General features: G+C 35.9%; 1 protein-coding gene across 2 annotated transcripts; it reads left to right on the top strand.

Moving 5' to 3' along the window:
- The first annotated feature begins 283 nt into the window (after positions 1-283).
- lat (linker for activation of T cells) lies at positions 284-16,346 on the top strand. Of its 2 annotated transcripts, XM_036590394.1 has the most exons (13): positions 284-793; positions 3,985-4,089; positions 5,722-5,758; positions 6,128-6,156; positions 7,341-7,398; positions 8,089-8,138; positions 9,358-9,390; positions 10,140-10,209; positions 12,198-12,259; positions 13,830-13,889; positions 13,975-14,043; positions 14,247-14,317; positions 15,909-16,346. In XM_036590394.1, exons 2-13 carry the CDS (start codon positions 3,987-3,989, stop codon positions 15,936-15,938), a joined length of 672 nt encoding a protein of 223 aa, XP_036446287.1. In that variant the 5' UTR covers positions 284-793; positions 3,985-3,986; the 3' UTR covers positions 15,939-16,346. The 2 variants fall into 2 exon arrangements, with proteins under 2 accessions (XP_036446287.1, XP_036446288.1); XM_036590395.1 differs by lacking the exon at positions 9,358-9,390.
- The last annotated feature ends 1,842 nt before the right edge of the window (positions 16,347-18,188 follow it).

Below are 18,188 nucleotides of genomic sequence, written 5' to 3'. Positions count from 1 at the left end.
CAATTACACTTGAACACACTTTCAAATGTTACTTTACAAGAGTATACTAAGCTAAGAAAATGTAGCATTGAGTTCTGCAGTTCCATTTAATATCCATCCATCCATCCATTTAATAAAAAGTTAATAACTTAGTAACAATAATTTATTTTTCCTACATAATAACTGAATAGTATGCTTTAGGATGTGGATATGCAAAAAAGCTTAAGAGGTTAAGTAAAGCCTGCCTCTGTGAGGCTAAGAGGAGATTTAAAGAAGGGAGAAGAGGAGCAGTGTGCAGATAGAAAAGCAGTTGCGGAGGCAGGTCAGATGAATGAGAGAGAAACCACGGAGAGAGAGAGAGAGGAGCTTAGAGACTGAGACGCCACTCAGAATGAGCCTATGAGGAGAGAGAGAGGTCGAGCGTATGCAAGAGCAGGCACAGGAAAGATAAAGAACGGCAAAGTTAGTCAGGGATGGCCTAGCTCTCCAGGGCGCTTATTTGGTCAGAAGCATTGGGGCGAGCATTTGAGTAGGGGGATACTGCTTGTGTTATTTTTGTAGATTATGAGCAGTTTGGATGATTTTGTGGCTGTCTGAGACTCAGGTGCTAATAGAGAGACAGGTGAGAAGAAAGAGGGAGACCTAGGCTTAGAACATAGACGAAGAGAGGGACTAGCTGTGTGGGTGAACCAGTATGACCGAACCTAGGGTGTGATCAAGGTGTGAATTCGGTCAGTGACGTGTGTCGTGTGCGTGTGGACAGGTCCTCCAGTTTGGTTCTGGACCCTGACTGGCAGTTGCTGCTACTGTGCAGGTAAGTTTGACTGAATTCATTTTTTGTACTCGGAGTGTCACTGAACCTCAACTGGAAGTTTATGTTTGAGCTAAAAATTGTAGTAAACTGTCCAACGTACAATGTGGTGTGACTTTAGAGGAACAGTTTAGTCAGTAATACTAATGTTGCAATAATGAAGCAAAGTGTGCCCCCAATTAGCACGATAGAAATGGTATTATACCAATTGGTGGCTTACATTCATTGTCAGAAACATTAGCATTTATAATTGAGCAACTTATTTAAAGATACAGCTTTGTAGTTGCCTCATACAGTCCTTTAGTTCAGTCCTCAAGGACGTGTCTTGTCCTTGTCATTCGTCATCATCTCGCCATTTTCTCGGGCTTATTTCCTCGACGTTCTTTAGGCTCCATCTTGTCTTCAGCTGGCTTTTTTTTTTTTATTTGGGTTGTAAGGTCCTAATGTCCTTTGGCGTAACCAAGTGGTCAAATGGTCTCATAATGGTATACCACAGATTGGTCTGTTAAGGAAACCTCATTTTCACACTTTCCTTCCTTCCTTATTATCATTCACCCCTAAAAGAGAAGTGAAATCAAAGAAAGTGTAATGCTGTACTCGTTACCAAACTATGCATGATTGATTTCAACGAACTATGCAATGGTTACCCCAATGACATATATGTTTTTGCGTGTTTTTGGGTTGATTTGTATTTTTATTGTCTTGTTTCATGTCAATGATAAAATGTGCAATGTCCATGGTGGTACATAAGCATCAGTTCGTGATGTAGGTGTAGGTTCAGGTTCAGCTTGATATCTAGAATGTGTAGGGTGGGTGAGAATGCACTGGTGAAATAGAGGTGGCTGTGCCAAGGGTCTGGTTCTTGGGGGTTTGGGGCTGAGAGAGGTTCTGCAGCTGGAGGTGTAAAGAGAGGCCTAGGCCCACTCAGCCTTTTATAATGTGCCTCTTTTTCTTGTCTTCTTCTCATCTAACTGCAAAATACAGGAAATCCGTTTCCTGGCAGTAAATGCAACCACACTCACATACACACACAGCACCAGAGGGTGTGAATATATGTTGGGGTTTCTGTGCAGCCCTGCTGATGCTAAATGAGATTAATCAGATTGAGGATGTGTTGAAGTGTAATTAAAGTCATTTTCCTTTGAAAGACGGATGTAGATTTATTTATTTAATGGGAAAAAAAATGTTAAATGAATGTTCAACAGAGTGTTTTTGTTTCAGCATTTCAGTATCAAATGCATTTCCAATCTTATCTTAGCTATTTTAAGTCTGGTCTTAAGGCCTAACAGTGTAATTTAGTTTAGCCATTTAAGCCGTAACAGAAAAGCAATGACAAGATTACATTTCTGACTTTATTACCCATTTAGCTTAAAAAATGCATATTGCCATTTGGCCCCCAACAGAGTGCCTTGCTATCCCTTTGCCGCTGTAGCACTAAGAATTTCCCTGTTGTGGGACTAATAAAGGATTATCTTATCCTATCTTCAATAATCTAATACAGTCTTATGCCAAAGTTGGTCACATTGCATGTTTGATTTTCTAAGTGAAAATAAGTTTTTGAAGTTAATAAAACAGCTGCACATTTTAATACACAATTACTGCGTATTTGTGAGTTTGAAAAAAATAATAAAACATATAATGTGCCATAACTTTTACACAGGCCTCATTTAATTTTTTTTTTTTTCCAAATATGTTAAATTCAGTGAATAAACAGCAATTGTGTATTAAAATGTGCAGAAGCGTGTTCTCTGAGGATGTGTTAAGTTATTCACTTAGAACATCAACATGTCACTTAACCCGGGGTGCCCAAACTTTTGCATATGGCTGTAGACAAAAACAACATTAAAAACCATTTAAATTATGAACACCCATTTCACAAAACAGTGCTAAATTCTTCATATTAAAGTTTAAATAAATAAATAAGGTTAAAATAATGTTAAAATTAAATTAAATAAGGCCTATTTATGCAATAAATGGTAACACTTTATTTAAACGCTACTTACGTGAAGACTTCATAACACATGCATTAACGTATTTATTAAGCAATACTTGAATATTTTTATGAACAGCATATTGCAGTAATCACAAGGAGATATAGGATGTTTTATGAAATAAGTTACATTATATTGACATAAGAGTCTAAAGTGAAACTAAACTAAGTTGACTGATAACACTGATATGAAGCATCACTTCTAAGAAATGGAACTTAGAACTTGTGGCTGCAGATATAAACAACTAACTCTGTTTCTCATGTCTGCAGCCTCACACATCTCTGAAGTAGAAATCATTCTTCAAAATAGTGTAACTAATAATTCGCAAGACAGATGGGGAACTTTTATAAGATGAGTATTTTGCCAAAGGTATTTTTTTTTTCAGGTGTTCTTATGGGAATATGTATATTCATACATACCATCAGTAAAAAATAAAAAGCATCTCCATTTTTAACTATTTCTAGTTTTGCACATCATTTGAGCTCAGCAGCCTTTAACAAAGCCTGTGAACAATTGATAAATGAACCAACAGAAATGCTCCAAAATTACTTGTAACTAAATCACATTACATTAACTTACATTAACACTTGAAAATGTTTTTGCTCTTGTCCTGTAATGTTTCCATTTTGGAAATGCTTATTTTTCTTTAGACAGTGACAATATGTGGAAAAATTTTAAGGGCATCAAAATCTTCAATAGAACTAATATGTGGAGCTTTTAATGAGGCATCTGCCTTATAAGTACCATTTCTTGGGTATGATGCTTCATAGCAGTGTTATAAATGTATTACAAATGTGTGTCGCTTTATTTTAAGTCCCCGATGTCATTTACTCCATAAAATGTCTTCCATCATCTGGAGATAACTTGCTTTAAGCTGTTTATAAAAATTAAGAAGTATTGCTTTATAAATGTGTTGTTTAGTGCTTGTACATGTGTTATGAAATCTCTATTATTATTTCTTTACCAAATGATCTTTATTTAGTAAAGAAATAATAACACTAGTGATAGATAAAGTTGCTGCTTTTCCTCAGAAGAGGTTGGAAATTGTTGATTATAACTCAGTAGTTGAACCAGTAAGCATCCAAATGAACCCCTGGTTTGGTCTCTTAAACCCTCTTTAGACCAGATGTACAAATGTGTTGTAAAAATGTCAGTGTCTTCAAGTTTAAACCTAAACATTTAAAACTGTCCCAAACTTCTCAGGTATGGATTCCTCCACACTACTGAGCTTGGTGGGTGCAGCACTTGTTCTGTCAATCATCTTGCTGGCCAGCATTTGCCTACACTGCAAAGGAAACAGCCAATCAAGTAAGATAATGCAGAATCTCTACGTAGACGCTTCCATCACCGGAAAATAAAACCTCTGTCTGTGAAGATATATACACTGCCACTCAGTCTGGAATGAATGTTTTTTATAATATAAACTCAGTCTTGTTGCAGATATATCATATGGCATGCAAAGGTTTGGGCGCCCCTGGTCAAATGACGTGTTCTGTTGATTCTCTAAGTGAAAATGAGTATCTAAAGTATCCTCTACATATACGAAAGTATTTAAAAAACCCTCTAAAGAGGACACACTTCTGCACATTTTAATGCACAATGACTGGTTGTTTGGTGAATTTAACATTGTGGATAAAAAAGAAATTCAGTATGTTACACTCAGCAAATAAATAGACATTGTATACTAAAATTGGCAGAAAGCTGCCTTATTTACGTTCTCTGTGGAGGACGTGTAAACTTATTTTCACTTAGAAAATCAACAAAACGTGTCATTTGACCAGGAGTGCTCAAACATTTGCATACTACTAAACATAAAGTAGTTTCAATATGATGCTAATACACTGCAATTCCACTGATTTCTGGTAACTAGTAGAAAGCTGTAAAAGATTTAAAAATGTGAAATGTGTCCAGATGCTCTGAAATTGACTGAGAAATAGGTAGAACATTTAGAATGACTAAAATTAACTGCCAGAATACAATAATTTGCAATGTGGTGATGAAATTTTTAGGCAGATTTGATAGGAATTTGCTACAAATGCAGCATAACAGTACAATAGTATAGAATGTACATTTTCTAGATTCAGTACATTATCTATATTATCTATATTAATAGATTCTTTTTGATCACAATTAAAATATTGAACATAGCATCTAAAACACATTTGTCTGGTGGTTTGAGAAAGGGTGCTATATAGTGCTGAAAAAGGGTTCTTTGATTCATAACAATAGCTGAACCCTTTTTTAAGAGGTCATAGAGAAGACCCAAAAGGACAAAGAACCATTTAAGCATTCGAAAGTTTTTTTTTTTTGAGTTGTCATGTTTCTCTACATAACTATTGTCTTTAGTAAAGAACATTTGAAGGGTTTATTTAATTGATTTAAATCTACATATTATATAAAATCACTATTAATAATTAAAATCTATTAATATGACCTTTATTATAGGATAAAGGAGCACAACTATTAACATGGCTGGTGATTCTAAACTTTTCAGTGGTAGTGCGCATCGTCACTGTTTAAGAATAAAACAAACATGTATGTCCACTTTTTAATTTTAATTTTCCTGCATCACTGGAACACCAGGGCAGCTGCTCCTTACAAATTTGTGACAATTCCTTGATGATTGGACTAATAGAAATGATCCAAAATCATCACTTAACAAAATAAAAGTCTCTTTGCATTAACGTACATTCTTGCCTTCTCCAAGTTTGGACAGTCACGATCCATAAACTCAGCTCTTTTAATCCTATTGACCTCTTAACAAGCCATGGGTCCACTGGCAGGCGCAAAGTTTTATTGCACACCTCTATAACCTAAGAAGAGCTCCATCAGCACATTGTCCCTGTAGTTACTGAATAATTAGCTTTTGTACGAAATTAAACGGGAATGTTAAGGGGTTAAACATTGTCGAATGATATTTTTCTGCTTTATTTTTCATAGAATACATATCGCAGGACTATCAACAGTCCAGTCACGGGTAAGGAATGATGTCTAGTAAAGCTTATGCTTCACATAGTTCTGCTTTTGCTGGGCGTACTTCCTCATCTAACCACACCTTTAAAGAAATATGTGCAGCTAGTACTAATGCTGTCTTCAGGTTCATTTGTTTTTTAATGCTCACTTTTAGCACTGTTCGGTGATAAATCCCATCTAATGGATTAATTTTTTATCGAACATGAAGTGTTTCTTAATGCTACCGTATGTTGCACTACCTTCTTGAATTAGATCTGTGTACTCTGCTTAGGGCCAGCTGTGCTTTGTGTCCTTTATTTGTGTGTGTGTGTGTGTGTGTGTGTGTGTGGTGCATAGGTGATAGTTTTAAACTTGTATCTCTCTGACCTTACAGGAACCATGGATTCGCACTTGTACGCTCATGTAAATACAATATTCACTCATTTAAATTAAAACCACATTTTTCAGCTACACACAGTACTGCGCAAAAGTCAGAGACCACCCTTCATGTGTTTAAGTTCCAGTCAAAATGGCCATTAAGTACAAGTTATTCACGTTTCAGGAGATATTTCTGGGATTATTACTATTTGGGAATATCGAAGGTAAATAAGTGAAAAGAACAGGAGTTTCCAAACTGGATGCAGAGAAAACTGGACAAGTAAGAGTCCAGTGCAAGATCTGGTAGACCACCGAAACTGTCCCCATCTGATAAATAGTACTTAAAGCATTCATCTGTAAGAGAGAGGAGAAAATCAAGCTCCACTCTTACTTCAGATCTGAAAAAATCTACAGGTGTTTCTGTCCATCCATCCACTGTGAGAAGACAACTCAACACTATGAATCTGAAAGGATGTGTAGCTGTCAAGAAGCCCTTACTGAAAAAAGGAAATGGACAACAAAGAATAACATCTTCAAATCAAATAAAGAAGCTGCTGGTGTCCTCAGAACAATGGACTGACCACCCCAGAGTCCAGACCTTAACATCACTGAATGTGTTTGGAATTACTTAGATCGTGAAAGTGCAACCAATGTCTAAGACTGAACAGTGGAGGAGTGGGAAAATTTCCCTGTAGATTTGGAGGAATGGAAGCTGTTATAAAGGAATAGGGTGACACATTAGAAAGTGAATCAACCAATGTTTTATTTAGCTGTTGAGGCTTCTGCGTAATCTTCTGTTAAGTATACTTACTGAATGAAGGATGGTTCTGGCTTTTGTACATTACTGTTCAAAAGCTTGGAATCACATGTCATATGAATAATTGTTTTTATTCAGTAACAGCCAATACAGTGAAGGTCTGTTCTGGGAACAGTTATTAAGTCACAAATAATATCCCTTTAATTATTTATTTATAGTTATTTCTTGATAGATTTTCATTTTTACAACTTCCTACTAACTGGTTGATGCCCATGAAGCTGTAGAGTAGAAACTAGTTTCATGCTATTGAGAAAAGAGATTCTAAACATTTGAAAGGAAGTAAAATATTTAAACTATTATAGCATAGTGTGTTAAGATCATGTCTTTTTAATGAAAGTAATTATTATTTTGTAATATGTTAACGAAAGTGGGTAGTTATTTTGATAATGAAGTCACCCTCTCTGTTCTTCAGATACAGAGAATCCTTTGCCCAATACCCTCCCTACTCAAAATTCTTTACCGATTATTACGTGAGTCAAGCACACACCCACACCCACAGACACACACACACACGTATACTTGTATAGTGGTGGTTATATATGTGTGTGTATATATATATATATACACACACACACACATTATTGGCCTGAAGACACTGAATTTCATGAAACAAACTCTTTTATATAGTGTAAAAACTGTAACATTGCTGAAGGGCAGCACATGCAAGACTGTATGACACCTACAAGCTTTTAATGATAACTGACATGCCTACATAAGCTTTTATAAAGGCTTATTCCAACAAGCATCAGCTGTCATAAAGGCTGCTTTTGTCGATTTTAATGACATTTCACCTCAGGAAATGTTTGTTGGTATATATAAATATCATTTTTCTTATATCATTATTAGACTACATGAGTGAACTGTCATCACGACCTGCTTTACTCCACTTTCCATGTTATTGCGAAACAATTCTGTGATATCTCAGGATAGAATCAAATAAGATTTGTTCTCTGATGTCTGATCTAGTTTTTCCCTCTGAAATTAGCCTGATACCAATAAGAGGTGTCGAATTGGTGCCATCTCTAATAATAATTTTGTAGCTCTGCTGAAGTTGTGTCGTGGAGGATACTTTTATTTCTACATGAGTCATTATTTGGTTGAAGTACTATTACTTGTGTTTTTTAACTGTTACCAGCTCTTTTCCTCTGCTCTCTGTTCAGTTCTCCAATGGCTGATCCCAGGCGGAGCTCTGCTTGCCCTTCCTTTGATTGTGAGTTTGCTGCAGCCACCTTGACGTCGAAACATTTGTTTGCTGAACATGTAACTCAACATCTTTTCAAAGATCAGCAATAAGCCCTTCAAATCATTGAAAGAAACATCATAACTACATAATGTATGTTTTAGTTTCACAGTAGTTACTTAATAATTACTGAATAATATGTTTTAAGGTTAACAGCCAAAAATTAGTTGATAGTCACTACATGGACTACAATGCAAACTGACTGAGTAATTGAATTGAGTAATTGAGCATGAAAGAAACCCCTGGTATGTTCTGGCTATTTAAGGGGTTGAGTAGCGTATGTATAATTCCATTTCTAAAATCTGATTTGCCAAGCCAGGTTCAAAGCCATTGTACAATATTCAATATACACACATATGACCACACATCAACTGTATACTGTATTCATTTTAGAGCTATTAGATGCAACATTAGTTTCAGTCAGGCTTATTGTTGCAGCAAGTAAAATAACAGAAAAGCAGAATTTTGGGGGGATTATTATTATTAATAATGAGTTCAATTTTATTTTAAACAATGTAACAATACCACATATCATATTGCATCAATATGAGCCTTTCAATACGCACATTGAGCAATGCATTTAAGAGACTGGAGCATATAAAGGACTCATTTTAATACGAATTATTGCATCAAATATAATATAATATGAAACAAGCAAGACTGCAGACCCTTCTTCCTCTGAAAAATAGCACTTCCTCTGTACCTCGGAATCGAGAGAAGGGAAAAAAGGATACTTCTCATAAGCTTATATTGCCTTGTGGCTAGTGCGTTATAATAAAATATTGTTCTTTTATCATGTTGGATGCTCTTACAATCTGAAAATAGAAACATTAATATATTAACACACGGCAGATTTTCAGCCAATCCTTATTTTTGCTGGGCAGAAGAATCTTGGCTTTTCTGAATTACACCCTATTATTGAACATTTTGTATTTTGTTGCCATTTTCTGAAAAACAATGACCCACTCATGACTGGTCTGAGTGATTTTACCCCAGTTAAGGGGTGTGTAAGGGGTTTTGACGACTCCCTTGTTGTCATGAAACAAAAATGAAACAGTGAAAATGAAAGGATGTTTTAAGTCCGCAGTTCTCAGTGACACAGGAAGTTTAGGCAGAATCTGCTGTTGACTTCTTCATAATCTGATAGTTGTGGTGCTTTTTCTTGCCTTAATTTACATTTTCTTTCTAGGTGAAAGTGAGATTGATTATGTGAACCAAGAAGGTGAGTTGCACTGGAGCTACGAGGCAAATGAATTGGAACTACAAGGCTAATGCCCTGGAGCTACGGGGCTAATGCACTGGAACTATGAGGCTAATGCACTGGAGCTACGAGGCTAATGCACTGGAGCTATGAGGCTAACGTAGCTAACAAGTAATGGAAGCTTATAAGCACAGAATTTAGCACATGCAAACTTGCAAACTGCAGCCTAAATCATCACACATTTGCCTTAAACTGCATCCGGTTTTTAAGTAATCTCAAATAGACTTTATTATTTGGTTTCTGACACTGCATGATATTTTGCTATCTGTAAAGACAGACAGCAGAATGTCACTGACATCTGGACAAAAGCACCTGACATAGCTAAAAACAATAGTAGCAGCCACCTTGAAGCCTTAATTTTGTCAGCACTTTGTCCATCATTTTCTGTGCATAAATACATACATATATATATATACATAACAACACAATTTGGTTTGAGGCAAATGTGTGATGATTTGGGCATGTAGTTTGTACAGTGCTAAACTCTGTAGCTAAACTCTATATAAGCTTCCATTACTTGTTAGCTTCGTTAGTCTCTTAGCTCCAGTGCAAAACTAAGAAGCAAACCTAAGACACCAAACAAGTCTTGGCTGATGAGCTATACAAAAGGAGAAAATTGTCTAAGTGTGATATGTGTGTGTGAGATGTGAGATAACTTCTCTGTAAGAGTGTTAAAGGGTGTGATTGTATTTCGTATCTTGTACATTTAGATAACAATGAGGATCCTGGAAATGGCTATGAGGCTCCCCCTGACAAGAACCAAGACTATCCTGACTATCTGTAAGAACACATCACTGTACTTCTTTGAAAATTAACTTTTTAGAACAGTTCCTATGCTGCGTTCAGCTGAAGCCCATAACTAGGAATTTCTTATCTCCAACTGGGAAAAATGAAAGAAAACACCCCCTTAACTGGGAATTCCTACTCAGAAAGTCAGGATGGTGTCTTCAACTGAGAGCTGATACGATGACATAGTAGATAATTCACTCACACCCTTGGAAGACACGTCCTTCGCCAAGTTTCTATCTTTTGATTTTCTTCCAACATGCTCGCAAATGTCAGATTCTGTTGTTGGGGTCCGAAGCGCAACCGATGTGGCAAGATGTTCTTACACACATTATGTGCAGTTACACATGTCCACCAGAGAGGTCTCCAAATCTTACATAGTGTAGCTTTAAAGGACATTTGCTTTACAACAGTTGAATATAGAGTTCTCTAATTTGAGTAGGTACATAAATACATCATGAATGTTAAAGTTATCACTCATATCACCATCATTAGCTGGCTAGCTTGTTGTTAACAATACTCATTTTCATGGAGGCCTCAAACATGCAGAGGATGAAAATGAAACAATTCTGAGTTCTAACTTTTCATTTCAGAGCGAAGTCGAATGCAGCACTAAAGATATTCATCCTAAAAACATATTTCTCTATGTACACTACAGACCAAGAGGCAATGCTAACCTAATGAAATTTACCATGACATATTTTGCTTTTGAGAGATAAAAGACAGCTATATGACACAAAACAAAAGGCTTTGACTACAAGTCTCCAGCAATAGTGTATAACTGATTCTTAATGCCTGTACCTTTTTTCCTGCATTTTATTCCATTCCTAAACAAATCCACCTCATTCAGATAGATAAAGGCTTGATGTGTGTTAAATTAGGAGTTTATAAATAACCAAAATCTGCTCAGTGTAAAAGACAGTTATCAACAAAGACCAAGAAGACTTTTCACATAAAATATGTAAATATCCAGACTTTTTGTGCAATGTTTGTGGCAGGCTGAAGGACAAAAAGACAAAACAATATGTAAATAAAGAAGGTAGATTGGTTTCAGAAGACTTACAAGATGTATTTCAGGATGTTACAGTATATTGTATTACAAAAATACTAGATAAACATAGTATAAAAATACACTCACTGAGCACTTTATTAGTGCTCCATGTTGAAGTTCTACAATTACAGGCTGTAGTCCGTCTATTAGACACACCTATCTTGTTGGTCCACCTTGTGGATGTAAAGCCAGAGACAGTAGCTCATGTATTGCTGCACAGTTTGTGTAGGTCATCCTCTAGTCCTTCATCAGTGGTCACAGGATGCTGCCCACAGGACACTGTTTGCTAGATGTTTGTTGGTGGGTGGACTATTCGCAGTCCAGCAGTGACACTGAAGTAGTTAAAAACTCCAGCAGCACTGCTGTGTCTGATCCACTCAGACCAGCACAACACACACTAACACACCACCACATCAGTGTTACTGCAGTGCTGTGAATGATCCACCCCTGCTCTGTGGTGGTCCTGTGGGGGTCCTGACCACTGAGGAACAGGGTGAAAGTGGGCTAACAAAGTATGCAGAGAAAGAGATGGACTACAGTCTGTAATGTAGAACTACGAAGTGCACCTATGTAGTAAGTGGAGCTGATAAAATGGACAAAGAGTGTAGATACAAGTAGGTCCTAATAAAGTGCTCGATAAGAGTATGTATGTATGTTCTCTCATTGAGCAAGAGCGATTTTAGAGTAACTTTCTGGTGGGCCAAGTCAAATGTATTCATGGGTTAACTTTAGCCTGCGGGTCACACTTTGGGCAGCCCTCTGTAAGACTACAACACTGGAAAGCAGTTGGATATTTTGGAAAATGTCTTTGGCCCAGTAGTTGCACATTCACTTCTGCATGACCACATTTATTAGAAATCCATAATGCTAATGATAAATAGGAAACATTATCTCATAATTTTCAGTTCTCATCTCTGTATTGCTGTTGTAGGGACGTGTTACCAGATGACCCACACGTGTCACAGAACAGTCTCGCCTCTTCTGCAAATTCAGGTAGGTTGAGGAAGAATCCAGAGGCCTTGACTTTACACCACAACCAAATGACCTGAAGCTCTACTAAACCTTAAAGAGTAGTGTTGTGATGTTATGCAGGAGACTTAATGCGTTGGTGTTGAGAAAATGACAAATGGGTCATTCTATAGTTTTGGGCATTTTTCATGTCTGTAGGAAATATCTTCAGTATATTTTCATCCCTTTCATACAAGGTCATATTTTATCAAACAAGTACATCCTGAATAGTGGACAGAGAGGTCAAACTTTAAAGTCTGCTATGTTACCATTACTAGGTAACATAGTTGACATTTTTAATCTTATGCTTGTGAAAGGCTAAAGCAATGAAGTAGTGTCTGTGGATCTGCATTCCCATATGATTAAACATTTGTATTATTTTTTCAACTTTTTATAAAAATGGAGTAACACTGTTTATTATTACATTTATTACTCCACTCTTGACCCAGTTATTCTTTAACAAATATTTAGAAAGACATGAGAGGACACGACTTGTTTTCCCCAGGTCTTTCATGTTTGGTTTTATGCTTTTTTCCCTGAGGAAATGACATCATTTGGTGCAGGTCATGTGATAAGATTATTTTTTTTAGATAAACAGGTACCTTAGTTGATTTTTGGGCACACAGAATAAGTTATTTCACAATAAAAAATTAGCTTTTTTGCATTAAATGAAGATTTGTCCTCTATTATAGAATAGAAAGATAGGACCTTGAAACTGGATGTTTTTTTTTTGTACAAAATTTATGATTCAAGATGCAATCATAATATTTGGGAAATTTGTGTATTGTATGGTCATGTATTGGGGAAAAGGGTGAAGATGCCCCTCCTTTAAGAACAATGTACATTTACTGTAAAGCTAAACTATATCTGGGCATGAGTTTAGCATGTACAGAGCGATGATGAAAATCTTGGACAGAACCGTAAGAAGCCCCCCTGATGAATCTTGTATGAATGTATTAATTATGTTTTACAGATGTATATGGAATAATGTATGTGTGCTTATGTGTTAAATTATTATATTTTGGAATGAAATTAAAGTCTCTATTAGTTTATGTCTTAATGATTCTACTTCACTTTAACAAGTGATAAAAGACAAATGACAGTAAAATAGAAACTTTAAAATAGAAATATCAACAAAAATTAAACATTGTGATTGCATTGATTACATAATGATATTATGTAAATTTATCAGCATTACTCATCTCCTTATTATTATTATTATTATTATTATTATTTGTTGTTTCTGTTGTTGTTGCTGTCACTGCACCGCAATATCAATTCATTTGAGTGTTTGTGATAAAAGATAAGTAATTCCTGGGGCTGTATAATTGCTGTATAATTCCAATATGCAGTATGTGGGGGTGTTAATCTTGCCACTAAAATAATAAATATTTAAAATGCACAGAATTTGAAATACACAGTATAAGTTGTGGTGAAAGTACATTTCATGTTTGTATACCTTTTTGGATTTTTTTTTAGTATGACAGTGAAAAATAAGAGATGAGCAATTCTCTCCAGTGTTCTGTTTATTATCTTTGTGTTTTCCATTTTCTAGGACAAAATTATGAGAATGTGAATGAAGACACTGGAATTGATGATGATGATGATGATTCAGGTAGGATTCACACTAATAATGTACTACCCCACTGCCACATCTTCTCAAACACTGTAAAATGTAACACAATCTAATCTGTTCACAGACAGTCAACAGTATATCAATGTAGCCCCGGAGAACACAGGAAGTCGCTTAGGAAGCTTTCAAACGCCAAGTAAGTTTGCGGCTTTGTGATGTTTTCATTGTATTTAATCCTATAAATATATTATTTGGATTCAGTTAATGTGACTGTTGGTTTGGAGGTCTTTTTTGAACAGTTTGCAGTGGTAGATGTGTGTGCATGCGTGTGTGTGTGTGGGGGGGGGGAGGTGGTTCAAGAGTTTTTTCTTTATTTTTACTCTTTTCCACATTCACTAGTTGGATCCCTTGGGAGTTGCAGCAGTGATGGCCAGGGCAGCTCAGACTATGTAAACGCTCCTAACCAAGAGGTAGGACAACATTGCTTTCAGCAGATTCTTCAGTATTCAGTGCCCTTATCAGGCTGGACTTTTTTGTTCTGTCCTTTCACATCACAGTGCAAGAGGAAAGGCATTTAACACATTCACAGATTGAATAAAAATCACATGAGTATTCATGTTAATATTACACCAATACAGTGATATAATCATTTGAAGGATGATCAAATGATGAGGTGTCATTACCATCACTATCACAGCCAATACTGTGAAAAAGCTGGCTTAGTGTTGGACTGGATAGATGTGTGGACTGGAGACATACGTATATATACCTGATTTTTCCCAATAACCATGTCACTCTGCTGACCCCCTAAGAAAGACTCTAAGAAAGAACAGCAGTTGATTTACTTTTTTGGCAGAAGGAACTGCCAATATTAAAAACATTTAAACAATGCTCAGCTTCTTTGCTTTGCTGTTGCAAAAGCTGGATTTTCTGTGACTGAATCACAGCTGTGATGTTATTCAGGATAACTCACTCTATAATATTTATTTAAAGTTAAATGCTATTTAAAGGGGAACTCCACCAATCTTCCAAAATTTCTGCTTTATTCAGTGGTTGAGATGTAAACAAAGTCATTCAGAGTGGTTTGATGTGAAACGCTTCGTTATAGAGAAACTCACCAGCTCTCTACAGTAATGGTGAGAGGAATCAGGGGTCGCAAATGTAGCAGTTCACCATCCAAAACCACCAGTGAACCTAAACGTGTCTTCTGAGCTTCATATGTAATGCTGATATTGATAAAATAGGTAAATTTAAAAAGTAAATTTTCTTTGGGGACTATTTTGTGTTACGACACCCTGCAAGTACCTCTCTAACATGAATGGGTTCTAAACATACATTTTAGGCCAAAACATTATTTCAAAACTATCAGTCTGTCTCAGGCAGCATATTCATAACCAATTTATATAATAACTTCTTGTGAGGGAGCTTTTAGTGGATGTATGGTTCCTATCAACTCCACTGTGAGCAGTTCTGACTCAGTAAGTGTCTCTAAAATGGAGCATTTCACATCAAACCACAATGACATCTTATACATTGAACATGCAGACATTTTTAAATATTGGTGGAATTCCCCTTTAAGTTAAGTGCTTGAGAGACAAATTTAAAGCTGCACATTTACATTTCAGTTTTAAATGTTTGGTGTGATGATAGTGACTGTGGACGGCAGAATTCTGTTATAGAAAATGTACAGATGGTTTGAATGTGGCTTAAAACCATATGGATTTATCATTGAGAAAATATTGAAATTCTGACACATAAACAAAAAATAAACACATAAAGTAGTAATATGTCATTAAGGAGCACAGTAAAGATGTTTAAAGCTACTATTTGCTAACCTTTGTTGGGAGTGGGCTTTACACATCCAAGAAATATCAAAATTATATTATGATTAATACCACCTTCACTAGAGTAATACAAATGTGTTTTCTATTAACGTCAGCTGTTATTCTTTTCAAAAACTAGTTATATCCCAAAACTGTCACAGATATACAGCAGTATGGAATTAAACTCTTCAGATAATTTTCTCTTTTTTTTTCTCTCTCTCTCTCTTTCTTCTTCCAGTTCTGGGCTGATCCACATGTCTTGATTTAAAACAGCCAACAAAGGTCAAGATGAAATTTGAATCGCCACCCAGAGATCGATCACACAGACAGGAGTTTTATAATATATTTGATAAGCAACGTTGTAGAGTTGCCATTTTGTGTTTACCACACATTTTAAACATCATGCATTCTGGACTGAATAAACATCACATCCGAGAAGGAAATCCAGACTCTTTATTACATTTTACCGTCATTTCCTGTTTACAGGATTTGCTGACAATAACCTGAGAATATTCCTTTTTAAATGACATTTTCCTTTATTTTTAACATCATGTACAATTTCTGGCTTTTCTTTTTCTATAATTTCAGCTGTTGTTCGTTGGCCGTTGTATGTAAAATAGTGCTTTCCTGCTCTGCAGCTGTTTATTTGTTTGTATGATACTGAAATAAACGACACATCCCCAACCAACACTGTTCTTGTGTCTCTCAAATCAGATGATTTTATGCAGAGCCCTCTTAGACACCGGGACAGTGAAGCCAGCATCATTATATATACTGCATAATCAAGCTATTTGAGCTAATAAGACTGTGGTGGATTGTTGACTTGCCCAGGGTGTTTCCTGCCTTACTGCCCAATTAGTGCTGGGACAGACTTAAGCACCTCCTGCAACCTAAGGGGATAAGCATCTTTATATATATATATATATATATATATATATATATATATATATATATATATATATATATGTATGATGAGTGGGTGAGAGAGTAACAGAGCGAGAGAATTGAAAATAAGAATACGATGAAATTCTGTTACCTTTGTTTTTATATTGTGACGTGTTGTGTATCATGAAATTATGGTAATTGGAAGTTTAAATTGTTTAATGCCTCCAACTGTTTTGAATAAGCTGACTGCGTTTATAGAGGACATCATACACACCATCAAGGTCCATACAGAGGTTAAAGGCCACAGAAAAACAGCTAACAAAGGTTTTCCCATCACTGAACATGTTAAAAGGGAATTCCATCATATTTTTAAAACATCAGCATAAATCAATCTGCGAAGGTGGTGGCGGTGTGCGTTTTCTGTTGGCAGTAGAATTCTGGACTTCTTTTCCTTATTAATGATTATTATTATATAAGAAGGTTTTAATGAAGTATTTAACTAGCTAAGTCATTCTGAATAGTTTGATGTGACGGAGTGTGTTATGGAAAAACATACTCAGAATTGTTCAAATGTATACATAATGTTGAACATTGTTTAATTTAGCAGTACATCTGAGGTTTCTTTTGGGATCATTTTGCCTTACAACACCCTGCATGTTCCTCCTTGCCCCAAATTTATTCATTACCATTTCATGTGAGGGAGTTTTTATAGGCATTAAACCCTTGAGACTCAAATTTGATGCTGGCCCCAGACTCACAAAAGCATTCCTAAGAAGAAACATTGCAATTATCTTAAGAATGTTCTTATATGCAATTCTCAAAAAATAACTATTCTCTTCAGAAAGTCTTCAACATGTTCTTAAGAAAAATTGTTTTCTATTGTAGGCAGTAGATTATTTGCTATGCAGCCTATCAATATGCTATGTTTTACAGCTCACCTTAAATAACATGAGATACATGATGAATTTGAATCAACAAGCATTAGCCAGTTATTCAGTTCATTGAAAACTTCTAGCAAACAAAAACTAGATGTGACTACAAGGTAATGGTGGAGGGATTAACCAGGAACAGGGAAAATCCTCACAGTCAAGTGTGAGGCTGTCCTACGTTTAACAAAAATACCACTCATTCTTAGAATTCAGAATTGTGTACTTTCTTCTTAAGAATTCTCTTAATGTCTTTCATAACTTTTAAGTGAAAATTCACTTTTTCCTTACTTAAAAAAACAAACAAAAAAAAAAACAAAAAACAAACAAAAAAAAAGACACTTTCATGAAACTGGTCCCCGGTTTCTTTCACCACCACTGAACGCAATTCTGACTAAGTTTCTCAAGAATAGAGCATTTCACATTAAACCAGTCAGAAAATTTTAAAAAGCTGGTGGGAATCCCCTTTAAATGTTACTGTGGTCATCATGTTCAGAGCTCAGCATTTTCTCATTTAAAAATTCTGCAGAAGTGAACCAAAACTAGACAAGAAACTCTCACTGACATGTCCCCCATGTCAGTGAATAACAAGTTCTGCGCAGCACTGCACTGGAACAGTTTAGGTAGTGTCAGGTGTTTTTTGACAAACTTACAGCGAACACAAAAAAATTCCTGCGTAAGTTACCCAGCTAGGTCACAAAAAGGTT

The sequence above is a fragment of the Colossoma macropomum genome, unplaced genomic scaffold, assembly GCF_904425465.1.
Source record: "Colossoma macropomum unplaced genomic scaffold, Colossoma_macropomum, whole genome shotgun sequence".
NCBI lineage: Eukaryota > Metazoa > Chordata > Actinopteri > Characiformes > Serrasalmidae > Colossoma > Colossoma macropomum.
This window is presented reverse-complemented; position numbering and strand designations above follow the sequence as displayed.